General features: G+C 32.7%; 4 protein-coding genes across 5 annotated transcripts; 2 read left to right on the top strand and 2 right to left on the bottom strand.

Moving 5' to 3' along the window:
• Positions 1-319: 319 nt before the first annotated feature.
• Positions 320-8,036, bottom strand: LOC102600453 (prolyl 3-hydroxylase 1). 2 transcript variants are annotated; one of them, XM_006364000.2, is made up of 8 exons: positions 7,912-8,036; positions 7,667-7,793; positions 6,985-7,060; positions 6,171-6,243; positions 3,567-3,662; positions 3,237-3,287; positions 1,293-1,679; positions 320-700 (listed from the first exon to the last, which is right to left on the bottom strand). In XM_006364000.2, exons 1-8 carry the CDS (start codon positions 7,972-7,974, stop codon positions 362-364), a joined length of 1,212 nt encoding a protein of 403 aa, XP_006364062.1. In that variant the 5' UTR covers positions 7,975-8,036; the 3' UTR covers positions 320-361. The 2 variants fall into 2 exon arrangements, with proteins under 2 accessions (XP_006364062.1, XP_006364064.1); XM_006364002.2 differs by lacking the exon at positions 320-700 and adding an exon at positions 878-1,144.
• A 192-nt stretch (positions 8,037-8,228) lies between these two features.
• Positions 8,229-12,185, top strand: LOC102600116 (dolichol-phosphate mannosyltransferase subunit 3). Its single transcript, XM_006363999.2, has 4 exons — positions 8,229-8,335; positions 11,096-11,202; positions 11,309-11,416; positions 11,734-12,185. Exons 2-4 carry the CDS (start codon positions 11,101-11,103, stop codon positions 11,791-11,793), a joined length of 270 nt encoding a protein of 89 aa, XP_006364061.1. The 5' UTR covers positions 8,229-8,335; positions 11,096-11,100; the 3' UTR covers positions 11,794-12,185.
• LOC107058263 (uncharacterized) lies at positions 8,350-10,670 on the top strand. Its single transcript, XM_015303765.1, has one exon. The coding sequence runs from the start codon at positions 9,274-9,276 to the stop codon at positions 9,898-9,900; it is 627 nt and encodes a 208-aa protein (XP_015159251.1). The 5' UTR covers positions 8,350-9,273; the 3' UTR covers positions 9,901-10,670.
• Positions 12,186-13,042: 857 nt separating the features above from the next.
• On the bottom strand, positions 13,043-16,421 carry LOC102599785 (probable xyloglucan endotransglucosylase/hydrolase protein 28). Its single transcript, XM_006363998.2, has 4 exons — positions 16,025-16,421; positions 15,833-15,933; positions 14,954-15,162; positions 13,043-13,831 (listed from the first exon to the last, which is right to left on the bottom strand). The coding sequence occupies exons 1-4, from the start codon at positions 16,206-16,208 to the stop codon at positions 13,321-13,323; spliced, it is 1,005 nt and encodes a 334-aa protein (XP_006364060.1). The 5' UTR covers positions 16,209-16,421; the 3' UTR covers positions 13,043-13,320.
• Between the last annotated feature and the right edge of the window lie 6,978 nt (positions 16,422-23,399).

Below are 23,399 nucleotides of genomic sequence, written 5' to 3'. Positions count from 1 at the left end.
TCTGCCTTGACTAATTTCATAGGATATCTACTACATCCTATAGTGAGACACAAGTGTTACGTTAACACTTGCGTTAACCTCTATTCTGATTTATAAGGTTATTTCTTTCTATATCATGTACTCTTTTATACAATGAATTGTTCCTCTTGTGGATGTAGTTAGATTACCCAAACCACCATACATATTTGTGTCTCCTTTGGTAGATTTCTCGTTTTTCTTTCGAGATTTGCTTTGCTAGTTTACTCATGACACCATATTATTTCAGTCCTAACAAGTGGTACAGATGAAAGAAATCACAATAATCAATCAAAGTATCTCTCTATTGAAAAATATGTATATGAAGTTAGACCAAATAATATATTCAATCCTCAAGATCTCCTCCTAATGTAACACAAAAGATGGATTGATTAGTTTTCCAATGAGGTAAATGCAGAACCAGTTCCTTCTGTAATTTTACAACATAACATTCCCATTCAACAACTGCAGCTGAAAAAGTATCCCAATCAAATTCATACTCCATGTCCTTCATAGGTTTCGAATGGCCAAAGAAACGTCTCGCGAGTTGAAGATCCTTCAGAAACACAGATTTCAGATGATCTATTACTGTTTTTTGTGTCTGGGAAGTTGGAGTTACATTTAGAGTCGTTCCTTCGACTTTTATCTTTGAATTGGAGAACCTCCAGAGATAGAACTGCACCATCTGCCATACAAAGAAGTCGAATATGAAATCCACCAACCAATTCATCAAGACATAATAGTCGAAAACACACCTGAAATGTCACTTTTTTGCGAGTTTCATACATGAACTATCAGGTGTTGGTGTTTGTATTTCCTGCCTGAACTATCACCAACTATTTATCAAAATACATCTCGAAGCTGATCAAATTATGTGTTGAATACAATCGCCAAAAGGTGCATGACAACTTAATTTTCCCATAAAATTTCATCCACGTGGCAGCTGACTCATTAATTTCAAAGTGTGTTTTGATAAATAGTTAGGAAACGCAAACACCTGGTTGTTCTGGTAGGAAACTCGCAAAAAAAATGATACTTCAAGGTGTGTTTCTGACCATCATCCCGTTAATCAAATACTAGTATATATCTTTTGAATGAGACATTTGAAACTTCGACTTCAAAAACCTTCCTATCAGGATCAAAGAATTGATGCAAAACTCAGTAGAATTTTTGAAGAATGACTAAACAGTTAGCAATTTCATTGTACATGATTTCTGATGATATAATACTGAAAAAGTCATACTAATCTTTTCAAGGACAAGATTAAAGGAAGGTACCTGAAGTGCATGCATTATATTAAGAAATTGGGGCTCGAACATTTTGCTGTCTCGTGCTATAAGTAGTGGTCCTGACAGTAACTCCAGTAAGTTGTAAGATGATTCTGATTCTGATAAATGGAAAGTATCCTGAAATGGATAGATATCGAATCCAAGAACATGCAATCTTCCGCAGCGTATATCAAATCCAGACAAGAAACTTGAAGCTTCGTCTGGTGGAAACCAGTACATATTGATGGACCCTGGCACAGGTATATATGAATGCAACTTGCTATCCGCAACACCCAATAAAGCTGGTGAGAGAGATGAGATGAGTTTAGGATCTTCATCATAAGACGCATCACGGCTGAACCATAAAGTAAGTGTAATTCGCTCCCCTTCAGTAATCTGTATGGAAGAATCAGTGAATTAGAAAAAGAGAAGGGGAGAAAGCTATTATGGGGCAGCGCATAAGAAGATGAAGATTCTTAAAATTAACGAGAGATACATTGAGATGATTCATAAGGGAGAAAGTTGATCTAGTTACAACGAATATGGAGAAAAGAAATGTCCATTTTATCTGAAATGATTATTGCACGCTCTGTAGTAGTTTCCCAAGCCAGCTAACCTGTTAACCATGCTTAGAAAAAGTATGGCATGATCTTCTTTTTTTTCCGCTGAGCGGAAGCACCCTCCGTCTTTGCTCACTGGCATCCCAGACTAACCAGAATTTCTTCAAGTTCAATGATTTGTCTATTGATTCGACACTTCAATAAATATCATGAACTGAGGGTCTATAGGAAATATCCCCTCTACCCCACAAAGTAGAGGTAAGGTCTGTGTACATCCTACCCTCCCCAGACCCCAATTGTGGGATTACCCTGGGTATATTGTCGTTTTACTTCAATAAATACCATGCAAGCAGAAGTTGAACCAGTTGCTTCTCTCTCTGCAGCTGGTTGATCCATTGATAGTGTGGACGTGGTTAAAGAATAAGATTATATCTTTTTTCCAGTGCCAATCTATAATTTTTTCAATGCTGCAAGGCTTTTCATCAGCAGAAGATGACAAGATTACCGATCGTGTCTGGATCTGACCAGCATGTGTGCAGTGCCAATTAAAGGCACGATGTATTTGTACAAAATTAGGAGGAGAATTTGTCTTTATCCAGAAAAAGAAAAAAACAAACGGAAAGAGTGTAAGAAAGTGCAAAAGCCCCTCGAGTCTTCTTTCTTTAGTGTACTTAGGACTACTATAAAATTAGAAATATAAGTTTGTTTCCCCTACACAGAAAATTGTGGCCTGTGGTAACTATGAAATAGACTAGTGTTCCAAATGAATGAAATTTCCTTACCGACTTTAAGCTCCTCCTTCAAAAATAAGTAATAACTTAATGTCTAAATGGTATGATAGTGAGCTCAAAATGATCAGACAACACAAAAGATTAGGCGGGTATTGAGATCAAGGAGTCTGGCTAACTGATGCACCACATAGCTGGCAGAGTATTCAGCTCTTTCGTTTATATCAGCCATAACTCCGCCTGTGTGAGCTCGTTCACATTGCTGGTCCCAATACCGGCAAAAGGAGGAGGGTTGCTGAGGGTCAACCAGAAACAACCTCTCTACCCCATATAGGTAGTGGTAAGGTTGCGTATTACATGGGGTTTGTTGTTGTTGTTGGTTTGTATCAGCCATAATGGCAGTGCATTAACAATGAATACAAAGTAATGCTAACTTAAGGTAACAAGATCAACTTACAATCCACCCCAACAAAATAAAACAGGAGCGACCATTTACTTTAAGTGAAAGACAGATTTATGCAGGCCATCCAGATTGAAGGGTTAAGCAACGGAGCGTACAACATAACAAGCTGAAATCAAGTCCATAACAAAATAAAAGGGATTGGAGTCAAGTGAAAGACACACACAAAGAGGTTCTATCTTTTCTAAAAGAAGAGAGAGGATACCTCATCAACAGAATGTATATTCCGGTCATCAGCCGTGTACATGATAACATCCTAATGAGATAGAATTATCATCAGTAAGGAAGAGCAATGAAAAAAAAAAAGGATTTGAAATATCGATCTTTACTGTAGAGCAATAAACTATAGGCAGCTAGCAAATTATAACTTGCATCAGAAGCTGACAGAACTAACAAACTTGTTCAAGATTTACATTACATTGGAACGGAAAACGGATTTACATTGTAAGCAACCATACAAAATGCCAGAGAATGTTACATATTCTAGATGTAGCTTAAGTAGTCAAATGCACCATCAAGTCCACAAATCACTTACACCAGCCATGGGCACAATGTCTGCAGGTTCTCCATCCTTGAAGTGAAAGATACCACCTTTGAAATCTGCATCATAGCTGTTTAAATAACACACTGCCTTCAACAAAAGAATTAAACATTTTCAGTCGGAGTAAATGAATAAGGACCTCAAAAGTTCTGACGTAGCCATGATATAACAGTGACTCTAGCACCTCTCATTACTTTAGTGTTCTGCAAATATCAGATATCCTAACATCCACTAACAGACCAATATCCATAATGAACCCATTTGATCAATCGTCTCTGTTACCACATTTTGACCTTATGTATCACTACAAGGCAGAAGTTATATTCATTCAGCACACTAGACCATAAGAAGCTATAATCCAGATGGCAATAGCTTTTTTTTCCTCATTTTCAAAAAAAAATATTGACATAATATGCCACTTGATATCACGCAAACATGACATGTTGGATATGAGAGAAAACGGTCAACCTCTGACCAACCTTCTTAACAGCACTCATGCCACCACCAGACCGTAACTAAATTCACCTATAGTCTTCTTTTATAATCCAACTCTGATGACTAATAGCATGGCCAAGCTTCTGAAAGCCAACAGTGCCTTTTTAAAAATAAAAAAGGAGTGCTTGTTTTAGAGAGTTGAGGTGTTCATCCAAGCTTTTAGAGGAAAAAAGTGTTTTTGAATAGTAGCATAAGCTGTTTTTCAGAAGCTGGAAGTATATTTTCCCAAAATGAACTTTTAGAACCTTGACCAGGCACAAATTGTTGCTCTAATATTGTAAAAGTGCTTTTCAAATTGATTAGACAAACACAATCTGCTACTCTCCAAAGTACTTTTTTCGAAAAACAATTCTGGCAAAAAGCACTTCACAAAATAAGCAGATTTCGAAAGCTTGGCCAAACACAGGCTAAAATCCAACTTGATATATCTGCAATAGAACTTCTGTAGTTCCGCTACCTCAACTTCTCTATTTCTAGATCATCTTTGACTTTGTATATAAGATGCTTTGATCTCACTTGCACTAATTTTACAAAGATGGGAAAAGAGAGCGAAGTATTGTTCATACAGGTGGGAAGATGTCAAGATAGAAAAAAGAGAAAAACGGAAGGAACTCTCAAGGAACCAAATGAAAGAGAAAAGAAAAAGGAGGAGAAATAAAAAAGGATACACTTCATAAAGGAGAATAAACAAACGAGAACATACTTCATAAGAAATAATAAATACATATATACAATATGCCAAAAGTGCAATAAAAATAAATTGGAACTCATCACACTCCGAGATGATCACTTAACACCTTCACATTCTTATCTATTTCTCTCCAAATAACTCCAAAAAGGGCAAGGTGGAAGACAATCATCCTTAACCCCTACCTAGCCCAAGTATCTACCACTATTTATTTTAGCAACCATGCACTATCAAACAAAAGCTCAAAGGTCCAACAAAGGTTGCAACATAGAAAATAAGAGACACATCTAAACCAATGTTTTGCCCATAAAACACAAACTTACAACAATCTGTTATCTACTCATAAGATTATTGCTACTAGGATAGCATTCTAGGTTGCATACCAAGTAAAGAAAACTAATATATTTGGTGCACACATTTTCAAGACATGCTTCCATAAGCATTATGTAGCACATCCATTTAAAAGAACTAACGAGAAATGCTTCATGTTTGACATTTTCCTAAGCATCGAATCATCTTATTAACAAAGTAAGAGCAGATGGAAATTTTCTGGAAATACTTTATCAGTTCATCCCATTCCTAATCTTGAAGAAGTATAGCAAAAACATACACTCTAGGACATCTCAGAATTGTTCATCATAAAAAGATTAGCCACCATGATTTCAGTGATTTCAGAATGCATACATCAGATGTTACAAATCTCTAAATGCTGAATTCTCAGACCAGACATCACAACATAATCGAATATTGGTTACTCTCAACTACAAAATAATGAGTGTACATCCACAAGTAAATAAGTACGACACTGACACATGGTGTCCCTACCTGTTATCCAACCTAAATCCACTTATGCAGCTACTCTTACAGGTCTGTCACTAGTTTACTATAAGATTCCCATGATGAAATAATACAGTAACGGGGAGAGATGATCCCCTTACCTAATCCCCCGCCCAAAAAGTCAGCTAGTGCTTCATTAATCATGAAAAACAAAAATAAACCTAAGTGAGAATTTAACTATATAACTCTATTGTCAACTGCAAGGCCTTTTGGTCTTCATCTCTAGGAAGATACTGGGCACGAGTCAGCTTTTGTTCTACAAACCAAATGTGAATAGTGTCTGTCAGCCTTTGTCTGTCCTGCATATTCACCAACCCGAGGAAGCGGAAGGGTGTATTTTCTACATTTATTGGCTAACAATTGAAAATCAATAAGCAAGTATCCATCAATAAGAATCATGTATAGCTGGCATGAAAATGTTGTTGGTTTTATCAACAAAAACGATTTTGAGAAACATGAATACTAATAAGTAATAACAGCTATCTGCAAGACGAAGCAATACATTGTTAATAACATAAACTACCAATATGTAGCAAATAACAACGACAGAAAAATACAACAAGAAGTAAAGAACGCACCGCAAAATCCCGTTGTTTAAGGTAAGGTCTATTATCATCACTGTGCCAACCGATGCTTGCTCCTCTACACCAGCTGTAATTCATACAGAACATTAGACAAATAGCTCCATAGCAGTCAAGATTTTTAATTCACTATGATCAAAAACAGGAAGGATAAAATCCTGAAGGGGAAACAATGTGATTGATACTACATTGGGGAAATATATCTTCTAATGTGACAAGAAACGTCTTAAGTTGTCAAAGAAATTCATGTTCTATACCAAACTGACCCAAAGTCTTTTTCCTACTTGGGCAGGTCATCTCTCTTTATTCTAATGGCTTTCTCGATTATCAACTCTAGAAATTGAAAAGGCACATACGACGATATCAGCTAGTCCTCATTTCAAAATAGCTGCAAAAGCCTGTATATGAATCCAATATATTTGTTCCCCTCCATCCAAGTCCATTCAGTAGTTAGAAGTAGATAAAGCTTACAGCCTACACTAATCCTCCTCCTCTATCTATTCTTGAGACCAGAGGCGGAGCCACGATTTTTAGATTATGGGTTATGAATCATAATTTATTTTGCTCACCGAATTCCGGACAGATTATTTGTACATATTAAATGACTTTTTCAATACAATACAGAGTTTGAGCCTAGCTACTCGATGCTGCCAAACCCGTAACCACAATGTTGTCTCTGCAAAGGCTTGAGATGGACTATGCTTTACCAAGCTAAATTAGGCAGAGTTTTGATGAAACTCTGCCTAATTTAGCTTGGTAAAAAGGATATGATCATAAATAAGTTTAGAAGGGAAAGAAATGGAGTCTCAACCTGATTAGACCAGTGAATTCGACAAACAACTCGTACTGGCAACCAAAATACTCTTCTGCTTTCTCCCTTAGCTTCTCTACCACACACCCATAAAGCAAAAATCAAAGATTAAGTAAAAATTAACAAAAATATCAACTTTATACTGAAATTACCTGGTAAACAGAAACTACAACATACCCAATGTAATCCCACAAGTGAGGTCTAAGGAGATTAGAGTATACGCATACCTTACCCCCTACCTTTGTGGGGCCAGTAAAAGGTTGATTTCTCAAATAGTCACTCAACTAATACTCTCTCCGTTTCAATTTATTTGTCCTACTTTTCTTTTTATCCGTTTAAAAGATATGCTTCTTTTTTTGGCAAATCTTTAATAACTTGCATGTTTAAAACCACAAAACTAAAAGGTATTTTGATACATTAGATATATCTTTCATTTAAGACTACAAAGATTCAAACTTTACTCTATTAAACTCCATGTCAACTCAAAACATGACAAAGTAAATTAAAACTGATGGAGTAGTTACTATTTCGGAAAGTCACATTTATTCATGATTCCAAACAAAGAAAGATACTTTATAAGATATATAAACTTTTAGTCGAGCGACCACCTGAGGAATCAACTTCGCAATAAACAGATTAGATTTCAAGAATAAAAAAATTAGAGCAAAAAAATTAAAGAAACCTCTGATTGGAATGATGGGCATGATCAAGGGGGCACAATTAGTTGCAATAAGATGAGATAATGTTGTAGAGAACACATTTGGCCTGTACCCTACTGTACAACAACTCTTGTGTATAAACTCTAACTCCTGCCATTAACAAAAAAAAAACATTAAAACATCACATATAGTATGTAAAATTATCAAAAGAATGAATCTTTTTTTCATATTTTTACTTTTTTTAAATTGTAAATTTGGGAAATTGGACCTTGCAAAGATCAAGAGGAAGAAAGTTATGGAGAATTAGACGAGGGTGTTCACTATCTGCCATTATTGGAACTTCAACAACAGCTTATTTTAGGGCCACTTCTGAACTTCCCCAAAACTTGTATTTTTGTTTTTAGTATGCTATGACCAATGCCCCACTAGCTATTTGCATTGAAGGTCCGATTAAATTATACTATATATTTTGTTACAATAGTGTAAAATAATAAACTTTACTATATAATAGTATAATATTAATTAAATAAAAATAGGCAGACACGTCAACTGCTGCCTGCTAGAGGTGTCTAAATGGTGGAGTATTAAATTTGTAGAAAAAATACCTTAACTTAATTTTTGTTAAAAAAAGAAAAACACAACTGCAAAACCTGATTGGAACTGATCGGAGCAGGCTTTATATTCAATATCAGGTTTGTTTTATTTTATGATTGTAGTTTTACTTTTCACGTATTACTTTCTTTGTTCTAAACAAAAGATTTGATTTTTATCATATGGGTGTGATCTAAATTGGCTAAAATTGTATTGGGGGTTTCTGTAAAAGTTTATGGGATTAGTGTTATTGGTGGATTTTTAGACAATTTGGTGAAAAGATTAGATTTTTATCATCTGGGTGTGATTAAAGTACCTAAAATTGTGTTGGGGTTTATGTAAAGTTTATGGGATTAGAGTTATTGGTGGATTTTTTAGGTGAAAAGATTAGATTTTTATCATCTGGGTGGGATCAAATTACCTAAAATTGTATTGGGGTTTCTGTAAAAGTTTATGGGATTAAAGTTATTGGTGGATTTTAAGGTGATTTGTGTTTGTGAAAAGTGGAGAGCTTAAAAAGTGAAACAGCCATATAGTTGCACTAATCTTTTAGCACATAAAATAAATCACCATGAATTCATATGAATCAACAAAAACAATTTTATCAAGAATTCAAAGTTGGGATCCAGAAAATGCTTCAAAAATCGAAGGTTATTTACTTAAACAAGACCAAGGTGATAAGGAGATGATTTGTTTAGGACTTTTATCGAACTGTTCATCTGCACCTTCGACACCTCCTTTTAGTTCCATTTCAAATGCGAATAAATTCAACCCATTTCCATAATCTTCCCCTAGAATCATGATACCGAACAATGGGTTTCATTCTTCGCCTTCTTCTTCTCCATGGTCTGGTAGTCACTGCCGGTTTTTTCAAGAAGTCCTCGACCAGTGTCGTATGCTGCTGTTGTGAATGGTTCAGGGAATTTGCTGCTGGTTCTCAGCTTATGGCTTCTGGAGGTCGTCATCCATTTGCTTACAACAAATGATTGAATATTTTCAATGAGGACTAGACACTAAGATCTTATTCATTCCTTGTCAAATGTTTACAGCCGGCTTAATCTTTGGTTTACTCACTGGCGGTGTTGATTACTTCTATGCTTTTGGAGATGCCGAGCCTCCTGTCTCTTCGATATCTCTCCTTGTTTCAACTCTACTAGTTTTCACAGTTGGTTTAGGCGATCGATATCGCATTGTATATTCCATCAAAGCTGCTGTGTTCTTAAATATTGGATTGGGAATTTTCGATATTGGAAAAGGCAATGATATGCCAGCAAGAAAGTCAATGGATGAGAAAATGATTGTCCCATGTATTACTTTTTGGACTGTTGGGACCGACTCTTTATCTGTTCCATGGTACACTAATCTACTTCCCTTCCATGAGGATACACTATCAGCTATTCTAGTGTTCTCAACTTCTTTAAGAATCTGTTACATGGCCTTGCATTTGCACAAATCAATTGTTGTACTGAAGTCCGTTGAGGAGTTGGATCAACCATTTAAATGTAATCATCAACCAATTCTCTGGCTTGGAAAGCAAAAGGGAATATTTGTGTTGCATCTTAGTTACGGAAGTGTTATCACACTACTCCCTAATGGAATTGAGATAGAGAAGCATCTTTCACTTTACAAGAGTGATAGTTTTTATCGTTGCCATTGCTGTACTTGAACCTTGAGGACAAGGTTTGTATTCAGGAGGGAGGTATTGTTATGAACGGGCCAGGACCAGTATGGGCAAACCAGCTCAACACCAAATTAAGAGACTATGTTTGGGATTCAAGTTGATAAATACAACTTGTGGGAGTAAATTAGACTTATGCAGATTGTTGAGAAAAATGTCTAGTCCTCTCATCCCTTTCTTTGAGTCTAAGCTTTACATCTCCTTTCTAGTTATCTTCTTCAATAGTTTCTTTGTTTTACTAGTCCATTGTTGTTCTGCAATTTCCTTGTGAGTTCCATTTTCCCGTTGTAACTTTGAGTTTAGTGATTATAATATTTGAGTGTTTCTATTGTGAAATTGGAGTTGTTACAGAAAATATGTTGTTGATTATGCTTGCTTATCTGGTGGACGTTTAGAGATCTGATACGTTTCCTGTAACAATAAACAAATGGAGAGAAAGGGCGAGAAATAATTTAGGTGGTGAAAACCAATGGAATATTTGTGGTTGGAAAGATTCAAGCAACAAAACTAAAACACATCATCAGTTAGAAGAACATTGCCAGATGGGGTTGGCAGTAGGTTTTAGTTCTTTCATTTTTTCCTATCTGATCTTCTGTATCCATACTGGATTTTAGTTGTTGGCTTTCATATAGTGCTCCAGAATTTTGTTAGTTCGTTGCATCATCTAGTATTTTGTTAGTCTGGATTTAAAGTTTTTATAACTTTTTGAAAAATAATATGGAGGTCTTTGCTTTCTGTTTTCTTGCATTGGCTTTGATTATGACAGAAAAGTAGTTTACTCCCGAAGGAATGATATATATATATCTGACGGCTACTCTTTTGCATGGCAGTTATACTGTGTAAAAATCCCTTTGTTGTTTTATTGATGTAGATCAATTTGGGGTGGGGGCGGGGGTTAGAGAATAACACAGAAGCCATTTCTGTAATATTGTTAGCAAACCTTCTCCTTACAACCAAAGAAAGGAAAATATTTTACTCACCTACCAACGTTGAAAATTTTTTGCCACTCACCAACCAAACACTGGAAAATAAGTAAGAAAACCTCTTATTTTTTACCAAACACACCCTGAAAGTTTATTTAGTTGGCGTCTTAATGTTTCAGTCGTTGACTTCTACTATATGTTAATCAATGAAAAACTTTAGTCTCCTCTAGTGCTCACATCAAAGTAATGCATCGCTGCAGATCCAATGAAACATATCGTGAAGATTTTGGCGTTATTGCTTGCAGTAACTGCTGTTTGGATAGGCTTGTTGCAGACATCAACTATTCCGGAGAGCTATACCTGGCTGGTGAGCTCTTATTGACTGACCATCTTTCTGTTACCTTTGTCAATGACATTTTGTTAAAGTTTCTTACTTTTCAGTGATTCTTAGTTTATTGCTATCGTTGTTACAGTTGCCTCTATACCTCATTGTGTCCCTTGGTTGCTATGGTCTGTTAATGGTTGGCATTGGTCTAATGAATTTTCCCACATGTCCTCAAGAGGCACTTTTCTTACAGCAGGTACAGTTGCACTTTTCATTCAAGAAATACTGCATACCTATATTGCTTGGACTCTTCAAAAATGTTGACGGGTTGGTGCAAGATCCTCCAGAAGTGGAGGAGGTTGGTTAACATTTTTGGAGAATCCGAGCAACATAGTTGCCTACTATTCTGCTAGCTGACAAGGTTGTTGTTAGCCAAGATAGTGTCGGGAAAACAAGGGCTTCGGCTTCTTAGCATTTCATTGTGAATAAAAGGATCATATTATTGGAAAAAGGGTGATGAAAATCTAACTAAAAGCATATCTTATCATTGTTCATTTGCTGTTTCTTCTGTAGGATATTGTTGAAGCCAGGGAATTCTTGAAGAAAAAAGGGGTAGACGTTGGTTTTGATTGAATGTTGTTCAAGTCGTGATCACGGTTGTTTAACATATGGAGAAACACATACAGTGAAGATGAAAAACACAGTCAGTAGTATGCTTCAAGTAGGAACATAACTGTCCTAATCTTCTAATGCCCCATCTACGCCATTCGACAACTGACCCTACTCGAACATGTTTTTATTTTTATTTCTTATATAATACTCTAATATATTCTTTTCGAGTTCTGTTTTGAGATAGAACATGTACATCATGATCATGATGGAGGTACCTTTTGACCCATTAAAACTTCAAGCTAGTAGTTGAACTCAAGACCAAAGAGAACAAGAGCCATTGATTTTTCTTGACTCTGTTTTGGTTGTTTTACCAGTTTTTAATCCTCAATTTTTAGCACTTCTGTTTTGGTTAATCCAGTGTATTTTTTTTAATTTTATTTTTAAATACTTATTTGATTGAAATCCTTGAGTCGAGAGTCTATCGGAAACAGTCTCTCTACCACCTATGAGGTAGGGGTAAGATCCTCATGGGACTACACTGAGTATGTCATCATCGTGGGAGAGTTGCCAATATTTTAAGGAAGAGATGAGTATACATTTGGTTAAGCCCCTGTCGTTTCTTCTCATTAGGTGATATATTTCATTGTTCAACTTAGGGTTGTGCAAAGTAATGGTTAAATCAATAACACGAACCGATAATTGGGTTATTGGGTTAATTGTATGGGTATCAGATGTAGCTTTATGTTACTGGTTTCATTTGAACTCGGTACTTTTAACATGTAAATTACAACAAAGTACTTAGGCATTCCTCACTCAGGCCAGATTTGGGGGAAGGGTCATATGTTGATGTAGACAATACCCTTATGCAAGCATTAGATGTTAATTTCACAGCTTGAACTTGTCATCATATATGTTCGATCGAAGTTTTTAAAGTTTGAAGTATCAATCTTTTATCATTGTCTATGTTCTCAAAGGCAATCTCGTTCTCAAAGCTTGAATTCAAGACCTCTTATAGAATACAATTTCATTTCTAATGCTCGAATTCAAGACATGTAGTAAAGAATAAATGTGTATTTTACTACCACCCCACCCAACAATTGGCAAAAGATAATAATATGGTCTTTAGATTTCCAGCAGTCACAATACTTTGGATTTTTGTAGCCAACCATTTGACAAATGGTCCTCACAACATGACAAAAGAGGCCTAATAAAAACTTATAATAAGACATAATGAATAGCAACAAACATGTTTAAAGAACACACAAAAGTATAATAAATAATCTTTGTACTATTCATGCATTTATTAAAAAGTGACACAAAAAAAAGTACACAAAATCACCAACAAGTTGAATTTATAAATTAAAGGCCCAAACAACAAAATACATCAGCTAGAACATGGCTTGGGACCCCTATATAGGTATGACATATATACATACCCCCAACAATATATCCTTTTATATCCTCTATTCACATGTGAAAATAACAAAACCTCAAATGATCATCATCATGTGACTATATAGAGAAAAACATATGGCATTGGGTCTTTTTTTACATAAAGGATACATCATCATCCTTCAACTTTGATCTGCTCCGGCGGTGTTGTTTACCGTGATGGTGGTGGGATCCTCCGAATGTAACTGGGTCAAAGGCTCGGAGTCGTTCAGTTTCCTTAGGATCAATCACGCACTCCGGAGGAGGGACCTTGTACCGAGTCTTGTCGTAGCAGTATGAATATTGCATTTGCTTCTTTCTGAAGTTCTCCATCTTTCGTCTTTGGTCAAGGGTGATACCGGTAGGGATCGATGGAGTTTTTGGCGTAGTGTTTTCACATTTGGATGATAGTTCGATTGGATCGACTGCACATCCGTGGAGGACGAAATCGGAGAACTCAGCAATATACGGGGCGTATTTGTAATTGACTTTGTATTTTCCACCATTTGTAGCCCAATTAGAACCATCCCATATTGTAGCTATTAAAGACATTGGCTTAGATGGGAAGTCCCCACCCATGGCTTTTGTCCTCTTGATCTCTCTTATGGGAACATTATCTACATAAAAGCTGCAACAAGATGCAAAACAACACAAATACAAACAAAACAGAATCAGAGTGGCATTTTTGAAGAGTCCACCAAGTACATGACAGCTATGTTGCTCGGACTCTCCAAAAATGTTGCCACATCCGTGTCTGATCCTTCCGAATATACACTAATTTTGGAGGATCAGACGCACAATAGGCTGCATTTTTGAAGAGTCCGAACAAGCCCAATGCAATCCCATAAGTGGGGTTTGGCGAGAGTAATGTGTACGCAGACCTTACCCCCACTCCTTGTTGATGTTGGCATCGCATGAACCTGACCAGCCCAAAAGGGCACGGCCAAGTCCAAGACGAGCACAACCGTCATAATAGGGAATTTACCATGTTAAGCAAAACAATAAAAAGAAACAAACAAAAGATTCCCATAGTCCCATGCCAACAAAAGGGTATGTTAAGAAAGGCCTTGTCACTCATGTACATTCATTGACACAAAAAATCAATCAAAAATCTTGTGACAACATATCAGAACAAAATTTCTAGTCACACATTGTTCTATTAATTTGATTCTTAAGCTTAACTATGAAAAACAAATAATTCAACAAGTTTGGTAAGGATTGTTGTAATTATTATACAAAATTAGTTAAAAACAGAAACATGTGTATCACAAAACACAGACATCTAAATGAACCTTTACTCATAAAGGAAACCATTTTAACATCATATCAGACAAGAGATCACAGCTCAGAGGACCAAAGATTGTTCAGTATAATAGCTGGATGTGAAAACTCATGGTATGAGAAGCAAAAAAGTTGTTACAACCTAACTCTCTAAAAATGTTGTCGTACTCGTATCCCCTGTCAAATCCTCCAAAAATCCACTACATTTCAAGTCCGAGAAACATAGGTTACAAACAACACTAGTGGCAGAACCAGGATATTCACCAAGGGGATTCAAGCCAAGGGGGTTCAACATCTACGATATATGCATAAAAATGAATTCTAACCGTGTAAATATGCATAAAAATGAATTCTAACTGTGTATATATGGTGCCATTTTTCGACCTAGCTCTGCCCGTAGACCATACATGATAAAAATTAGGAAGAAAACATTAAAAGGGCAGAGATATTAACTACTAGTGTAACTTACATGATCAAATTCTCAGTCCACAGGATACTGTATTGATGAAAATCTTCAGAAGGATCAAACCAAAGTCCATATCTTTCTTCTCTGCCAACACTTGTGCTACCATTCCCATAAATATTAGTCTGAATTCTCCAATCTTTGCCTCTAATATTTCCCAAAAACTCAAAATCAATTTCATCATGGTTCTTCTCAAACATGTCCCCATTAGACATCTGTCATCAACCAAATTTAGTAAAAATTCAACAAAAAAATCAAGATTTTAGTTTTCATTATTAACACAACATGAAAATTACCAATTCCCATTAGATGGTTAAAAAATCATTCAAAGGGAGAAATTTACAAAATTAATTAACATATTTAAAAATCATCAAGAAAAGTTTGAAAAGATCAGAACTTTCACCTCTTGGAAGCAAAAGCTACTAATAATTTATTATTATAAACACAATTTCCATTAGATGATTAAAAACCCATTCTTTAAAGGAAAAAATGATTAAAAACTGAGGAAAAAAAGTGATAAATTTTTAAAAAAATCATCAAGAATCCATATGGGTATGAAACAAAAATCTAAAAAGATCAAAACTTTCACTCATGGGAAGCAAAAACTTCTACTACTTTACATAATGAAAAATACAACTGTTAGCTCATTTCATTAACATAACACAGACTGAAAATTTACTAATTAACATCATTGGGAGGTTAAACATCCAATCTTTACACAAGAAAATTTTACAAAAACAAATTAACATGTGAATAATCATCAAGAATCATATAGGTGTGAAAAAAAAAACTGAAAAAATCAAAACTTTCACTCATGACAAGCAAAAAACTTCTAATTTATACAAAAATAAATAAAATATCATTAGTGAGTTCATAATAACTTACATAAAATGCAACAACAACACCAGCTGTATAATCTGCAGGTAACTTAATAGAAGCACTAAAAAATCCATGAAAATAAAGGTCTTGAGACACAAATCCAGCCCCTGTAAAATAAATCATCCATTAAAAAACACAAAAAATAAATAAACTCTCCTTTATAATATATTTTTTTTCAAAAAAAAAAAAAGAACAAACCTGTTCTTTTATCAAGAGAAATATGAACTGATTTTCCATCTTTAAGGATCATAAGATTATTATCACCAAATAAATGAGAGTAGCCTTCATCAAAAGCTAAAATTGGCAAATTTCTTGAAAACCCAGAAACCAAAACAAGAATACAAGATAAAAATATGAAAAAAAACATATAATAGTTCACCATTTTTATTTTTTATTTTTTTTGGGTATTATCTTTTTTTACCCCTTTTATCAGTTATGGACACCCAAAGATTAGTTCTTTTTTGTTGTATTTTTCTATAGAGTTGTAATGCATGAGAAGTGGGGAAAAAAAATGAAGTCCCAGTCTCTACAGAGGAGAGGAAGAAGAAGAAGAAGAGAAAAAAAAGGACTAATTTTGATTGAGAAGAAAGACCAAATAATAAAAAGGGAAGAGAGGGTATATTATATGGGGTGGTGAGACTTTTTTAGGTATGAGGGTATTCACAACATTTTGACCCAAAAAATAAAAAAATTAGTAATAAAAAAGTTTGGGATTTTGAGTTTTTGGTTATAAAAAAAAACTATTAGGGAGTATTTTTCTTTTAAATAGAGTTGTAAGGAGTGTTTACGGCAAATCAATAGATGCATGACTTCATTTAATTATATGTTACTATTATTTGTCATAGAAAATTTTAATAGTTCAGTTGATTAATTACTATATATATATATATATAGTGATAGTTTGGAATCTTTAAAAAAAAAAAGAGGAGCCCCTTTTATAGTTTTATTAGATTCCTATGAAATATGTTTTTTTTTTCTGGCTGTGAAAAATGGATTAATTTTCTTTTGTTGATTCTCTTTGTATTTTTTAAAATTAAGTGGCAATAAGAAAAAGAGATTTATATTAATTATAAAAGAAAATAAACAGAGGCAAGAAGTTGGGGAAAAAGGAAAATTAATTCATCCTTGTTTGGTTTTTACAACTAAGATAAAGAACTAGTGCCAAGCAATTAATTATTCTGGAAGTTTCTTTTTTCTTTTGGATGTTGTATTTTCAAAAACCACTAGGGTAACAAATTTTAAAATAAAAAAGTGACTTTTTTTTCTTTATTTTATAATAGTTGGCAACTGTTTTTTTTTTTTTTTGAGAAAATAAGAAGGAAATTTGTAATAATAAGTATATAAAATAAAAACTGGTTTAAAAATGGACAACAAGAAAAGCATGAGAATATAGCACATAGAATTTTGGAAGATGTAAAATTATCACTAAAATGAAATGTATATTTTTTTTTCATCCTTCCTTGTTTTGATAAATTGTAAGGACAAATTCAAAATTTAAAAATTTTCAATTTCTGTAGTTATCTTAAATTAATACAAAATAACAAATATTATTTAATACATTTTTATATATAAGTTAAATAAATCTACTAAATTCACATGAACCCGTACATGATGCTTTATATTCGCCCTGCTAAATAAACCTCCCAAATAAAGAAAAATGAAAAAAAAGTTTGGTGAAATGAGGAGAAAAAGAAAAGGAAAAATAGGGAAAAGGTAAACTTGGATTCTACAAATTAAATTATTACTAGCCTAAAATGGAATACTTAAACATAGAAATAAATAATTATTTAATTAAAATCACATGTTTTTTGCTGACTCATTAGATGTTTGTACCTCTAATTAAAGTGATGTGAGGAGAATGTCTTTTGGCCTAATTTTAATAATGAGAAAAGAGTGGCATTTGACTAATCAAAGTTTTTCTTATTTGACTAATAAGTACTTAAATATAGTCATTATACCTAATTAAGTTCTTCATAGACTAAATTTTCTTGTGCCTAGTTCATTTTTAGTAGTTAACTCTCTTAATCACATCCATGTGAGGATAAATTAGTGGCTCTAATTAAGCATAGAAATTTGTAATTGGTTTAATTCTCATGTTCACTAACAATAACATATTTTGTACAGTCTCATAAGTGAAGTTTGAAAAGGGTATGATTTATGTTGATTTTATCCTTAACTTTATAAGGTAGAGATGTTTTTGAAATACTCACAATTCAAATTATAAGAATGAAAACATCAAAGTAGCAGAATACAAAACAAATATAACAACAAATAGTTATACAGATCTAGATGATGAGGCTAGACCCCTCCTCTCTCCCACTCATATTTGCTACAAATAGTTATTTAAAAAATTATGAAGAGAAAAAATATTCTATTTTATCCATAGTGTTAATAAAAAAGATTTGTATAAGTTATTCGTTTTGTTATAACTTCGTAAAAAAATATTATGTATGAATATGATAGAACATGTGACTCGATTGGTGAATAGTATTTAACTTCTTCCAAAAAGCATGTTTTTAGAAAAAGCTTCTTGCTTGATTGATTTTTCTTGTGCCTAATTCATATTTGATAATTATCACACTTAATCACATTTTAGGGATGATAAAGTAGTGTCTCCAATTAAACATAGAAATAATTTGGTTTGGCAACAAAAGTTGGCACCTAAGCTAATATAGATGAGGACATCCTTGTAGAATAAATTATTTAGAAAAATCATGAAAGAAACAAAAAAAAAAGATTTTTAAAACATAATTAGAAAAGGTAATTCCAATATCATGCTACTACTTGTTACTAAATTGAAACAGTAAAATTATAAGGACTATAGTCTATAACCACTTTTTGAACTTTTCTTATTGTAAAATTTTATTATTATTCCCAAAATCCCAACACATGATAATACCTTTGCAATTATGATTATTTTCTTTACACAAAACATGAATTATGGCATTAAGGGGCCACTTGATTCACACATGGAAAAGCTACAATTTTGCTAAGTTTATAAAATGACATTTATCGACTCTCTATTTTCAGGTCTTGAACGTGAAATGTCTCTAGTAGTTGTGCGTTAAATATGCTTGATCTAAATTACAACTATCGAAATAAGCATTTTGCTAGCTATTGGACCAAAAGTGCAATTATCCATATGAGTTTTTTCCTTGGATATTTGGTACGAATTTAAATTAGTTGAGACTTCAAAACAAGTACCGGATATTGAATGAGAAACTTAAAACATTAGGTTGATAAAATGATTCATCCACTTTTAATTAGAGGTCTCGAATTCAAACTCTAGTATAAAACAATCACAGTGTGTACGAAACATTTTCTATTTTAATAAAACTTACGTAACATGAATCTAAACTAATCAAGATTCCAAAATAAATTATACCAAGTGAATAAAAAAAAAGGTCACGAGATATCCTATTCCCTAGCATTAGAACATAAACGAAGAATTACTCTTTAACCACAATAGAAGTGTTAAAAGTCAAAAAGTAATTATTCCTAATTACTAGTAATTATTCCTAATTACTAGTAATTAGCATCCATTATAACAAATATAGAATAAAGATCACAATATTTCAATTTGTCATTCAATAATTGAACCCTTTTTTTCTTCCCTTTTTGACCATTTTTTACTCTGATAACATTTAAATTTTGTCCACTTTATCCCTCTAAGAAGCCTTTGACAAAAGTTCTAAAATTGCCACAAACGCAAAGGTATACCTTTTATACAAAAATAATAAAAATGCTCACTCAAAGATTAAGAAGTGGGGCCATCATATGATTAATTTTTTAAAAATATTTTTTTTATAATAATGTTGAATCATTGGCTTTAAAAATAATGATAGATAATGCTTTTTGGACTAGAAAGTGGTTTCCCTTTCTTTTCCTCAACTTATAATTTATTTATCACCATATGTGGTTAATTATTGGCCTTTAATTTAGCAATTCTTTAATTTTATTTTTTTTATTTTTCAATTTCCCATTTGATATTTATATTATGTCCCAATTAAATCCAAATTTATAACTCTTGTAGTTTTATCTTTTTCAGTTTTTATTTTAATTATCATATTATTTTGTTTCACTTAAAACATTTTCAGGTTGCTCTATCTTGTCATGTTTAATATTTTTGCATTTTTTTCTTCATTTATTTTTTAAATCTAATTCTACCATTATTTATGTGTTTTAATTTTTAGTATAATTGTTTTCCTATATAAAATTGGACAGTTTTGTCTGCAGTGTTCACCAGGTAACCGCCCCACGCGCCGACCTTTATCGGTTGACTGTTTACTTTCCAAAAGTACCCCTGATAGATTAATACAATCTCGATTTTACCTCAAATCGATAATCATATTAGAACTCGATTGGATTCAGGTTCATGTAAAGCGTCATTCGAGGAAAAACACTTCCTACTAAGAAATTCACAACTCGAATATGAGGCTTTTGATTAAGAAAAATAACAACTTCATCTACGACATCACATCATTTGATAGTGTGTGAAACTCAGTTTGATTCCACTATATATTGGTAACTCCTTCCTTTAGTACTCCCTTTGTTTCTATTTATATGTCGTTCTTATTAAATATAGATGTTCCTTAATATTTGTAATTTCACAAAATCAATGCATAAATGACACTATTTTTTTACCAACATAGAAAAATTAAATAATTTATCCATGTTCATTGGTCAAATTAATTAATTCATGTCCATTTATTAAAAACTTGACTTCAAAAGATCTCTAAATTAGAATACGATAATAAACTTACTTAATTTCTTAAGGGACATGAAATCTAAAATGGTAACATATAAATAAAAACAAAGGAGTAATTAGTGCCAAAAATAACATGAGGTTTTATACACTACAAAAAGAATAACCATTATTTTTGGTATAATTATATAAATTTTACAGCACTTATGACATTAGGTATTTTTTTTGTACCTAATAATTACATCCATTCTACTTATGCAAGTTCATGCACTTTAGACACTTGGTGATCAATAATAATAATGTAATTATATAATTGTTATTCATTTATTAGATGTGTCAAGTCTAAAATAAACGGAGAGAATATTTTTGAATTGTTATTTTTTTAAGTGGAGTGGTCTTACGCGTGGGGTGGCGCTAGTTTAGCAAGTAGAGCAATTAGCGCCGGCGAGGCTAATGACAAGTGCCATACCCCACTTTATCAATTTTGAGATTTGACATTACTTAATGCATCTCCATGTCACCACCACTAGCCGTTGCAAAGTGGGTCCCACACTTAAATAAAATATTCGAGATGAAGTAGTCAGTACTCGTTTATCATATAATTCAAGGTCTAAGATTAGAGCTTTGGACATGATAATGTCTTTTATAAGGGAGCACTTTATCCTCTAAAGTGAAACTTTTTTATATAAATCTGAATTAATCAGACTACGAATCGAATAACGAACACCGAGGAAGAGAAAAAAGAGTCTCTTGACTAGAGAGGAGCAAAAATCATGGGGCTTTTTTTTTAAGACCGAAGTTAACGGCTTCAATTTTGGGGTCAATTCTGTTAAAGGTGTGAAAGCTTTAATTAAGTTGGACTTTTAACTAATCATAGTAACGGCCGTTGAGGTTAATTTTATCTCACCTTTGCTAAGTGGGAAAGATTAGTCCTAACAAGATTTACGGCTTTGAATGTGTACAAATAGATATTCAAATTTGTATAAAATTAAATAATTCTACATGACATAATAAACATAAAATGTCGAGTAAGATGACGTAGAATGCATGTGTCTTCTTGAAGCTCCAAAAGTACTCACTAGCTCGAAAACATGTCCTACACCGTGAAAAAAAAAACTCTAATACAGGCTTATTACTTATTAACAACTAAATATATTTATTTTACGCCAAACATCACCTTGCATAGATATACGACTTTTTGAAACTTGTACTAAACATGTCATAACATTTGAATATATTATTTTTCATTAAGAAAATATTGAAATGTATCATTTTTTATTATTATTTTATTGGTGAATTTACAAGGTTTGTGTGTGAAATATTGTAGGCTTCTATTTGTTTTCTTGTTTTTGTAATTATTCAAGAATTTGCAGCCTTAGGGAAGAAGAGGATCCATATATATTGAGATCCCAAATGCATTGTAAATGATGCTAATGTTAATTTCTCTTTTTTGATAGTGCACACGTGAGAGTTTGTATGTCCAATGTCAGAAAATGTTTTACTATATACTTTTATTCTTTTTATAAATTAAAACTCAACTAGCTAAAAGAATCCCTAAAAGTAGAAAAAGCTTTTTATGTATATTGGATATACCAATGTTAAGGGTATAATCCCATGCATGTCCCAAAAATCTTGTTATATTATTCTTTTCATGACATAATTTTCTATTATTTCATGTTATTACAAACCATTTAACTTTAATAAGATAATGTATAATCATACGACCGTTTAGTTGGTAGAGTAGCATCAATACAATATTGTATAAATTAATTTCATCTCACGTTTAATTCTGAGATATATATCATTTTATCTTATCAAATGTGAAATTATTTAGTTATCTTCTAAATAATAAATTAATTCAGAATAATTTAATTTGCATATCAAACGATACTCAAAACTCTAATTAAGAGCGTGAATGAACCCTCTTGTTGGTGAACTTTATATATATATATATATATTTATTTATTTATTTATTTATTTAATTGATTGATACTTGTCATTAGTCAGTTTCTCTTAGTTAGAAGCATATATAGATATCTATTATCTTAGTTATTCATGAATAATATCACTAAATATTGTAGTAATTAGACCGTTAAATTCTTTTTTATTCGTTACGATTCCAAACTTTTTTCAGAATAAAATTACTTTTGATAGATAGTATTTTACTCTCTTAATAATAAAACTTTCTGGCATGAATTTGAATCACTCTAATTCTAATATGAATACTAAACACCGACTGAATTTTGTTATATTTTAATTAGAGTAAATTAACATTTAATTTTAAAATTTATTTATTAAAATATGATGCCTTTCGGTGTACATTTTCTACCGTTATAAATAATAAAAAATATAAAGAGCCGACAACAAAATCTCAAAAGAAATGATTATTCACACTAAAAAACAACTTAGTAGTTACAAGTTTGTCTCTTCAAACATCAATTGACCATCCACATTTTCCCCCCTATTATATTACTTTCAAATGTTGAAAAAAAAAACAATTTATTTGGAGTTGTTTTTGAATGTTATGTTATGTTTTTTCTGTAATTTGTTATGTTTTTTTTTTCTTTGAAATTATTTAAGTGTGTGTTACTTGAATTGAGATTTGTTAAAAATAATCTTTTTATCTTTACGAGATAGAAATAAGGTCTGTTTACATTTTATACTTCTACCCTCAAACCTCACAAGTCATATATATATGAAATTACTTATACTTATGAGCTACCTAATGATTAATAGGTTAATTAAGAATTTCAGTAAACCTAAAACTTCTAGTCAATTCTACCATTTGTTCCATTCTTGATTTCGGCATTTGTATTGATAGAAAATGATACACATATTTCGTAAAATTAATTAAAATGCGATAAACAG

This window comes from Solanum tuberosum, unplaced genomic scaffold (assembly GCF_000226075.1).
Source record: "Solanum tuberosum cultivar DM 1-3 516 R44 unplaced genomic scaffold, SolTub_3.0 scf00469, whole genome shotgun sequence".
Lineage (NCBI taxonomy): Eukaryota > Viridiplantae > Streptophyta > Magnoliopsida > Solanales > Solanaceae > Solanum > Solanum tuberosum.
This window is presented reverse-complemented; position numbering and strand designations above follow the sequence as displayed.

What these genes read in the sequence shown, in the direction of transcription:
- LOC102600453 (XM_006364000.2), bottom strand. Translation starts at nt 7,974, where the DNA reads ATGGCAGATAGTGAACACCCTCGTCTAATTCTCCATAACTTTCTTCCT. An exon ending in GAATTCACTGGTCTAATCAG is followed by an intron (nt 6,244 to 6,984) that starts GTTGAGACTCCA and finishes TATGAATTACAG; the next exon opens with CTGGTGTAGAGGAGCAAGCA. An exon ending in ATATAATGCATGCACTTCAG is followed by an intron (nt 701 to 1,292) that starts GTACCTTCCTTT and finishes TTTGTATGGCAG; the next exon opens with ATGGTGCAGTTCTATCTCTG.
- LOC107058263 (XM_015303765.1), top strand. Translation starts at nt 9,274, where the DNA reads ATGTTTACAGCCGGCTTAATCTTTGGTTTACTCACTGGCGGTGTTGAT.
- LOC102600116 (XM_006363999.2), top strand. Translation starts at nt 11,101, where the DNA reads ATGAAACATATCGTGAAGATTTTGGCGTTATTGCTTGCAGTAACTGCT. An exon ending in CGGAGAGCTATACCTGGCTG is followed by an intron (nt 11,203 to 11,308) that starts GTGAGCTCTTAT and finishes TCGTTGTTACAG; the next exon opens with TTGCCTCTATACCTCATTGT. An exon ending in AGGCACTTTTCTTACAGCAG is followed by an intron (nt 11,417 to 11,733) that starts GTACAGTTGCAC and finishes TTTCTTCTGTAG; the next exon opens with GATATTGTTGAAGCCAGGGA.
- LOC102599785 (XM_006363998.2), bottom strand. Translation starts at nt 16,208, where the DNA reads ATGGTGAACTATTATATGTTTTTTTTCATATTTTTATCTTGTATTCTT. An exon ending in TTCTCTTGATAAAAGAACAG is followed by an intron (nt 15,934 to 16,024) that starts GTTTGTTCTTTT and finishes TTTATTTTACAG; the next exon opens with GGGCTGGATTTGTGTCTCAA. An exon ending in GTGTTGTTGTTGCATTTTAT is followed by an intron (nt 15,163 to 15,832) that starts GTAAGTTATTAT and finishes GGTTGATGACAG; the next exon opens with ATGTCTAATGGGGACATGTT.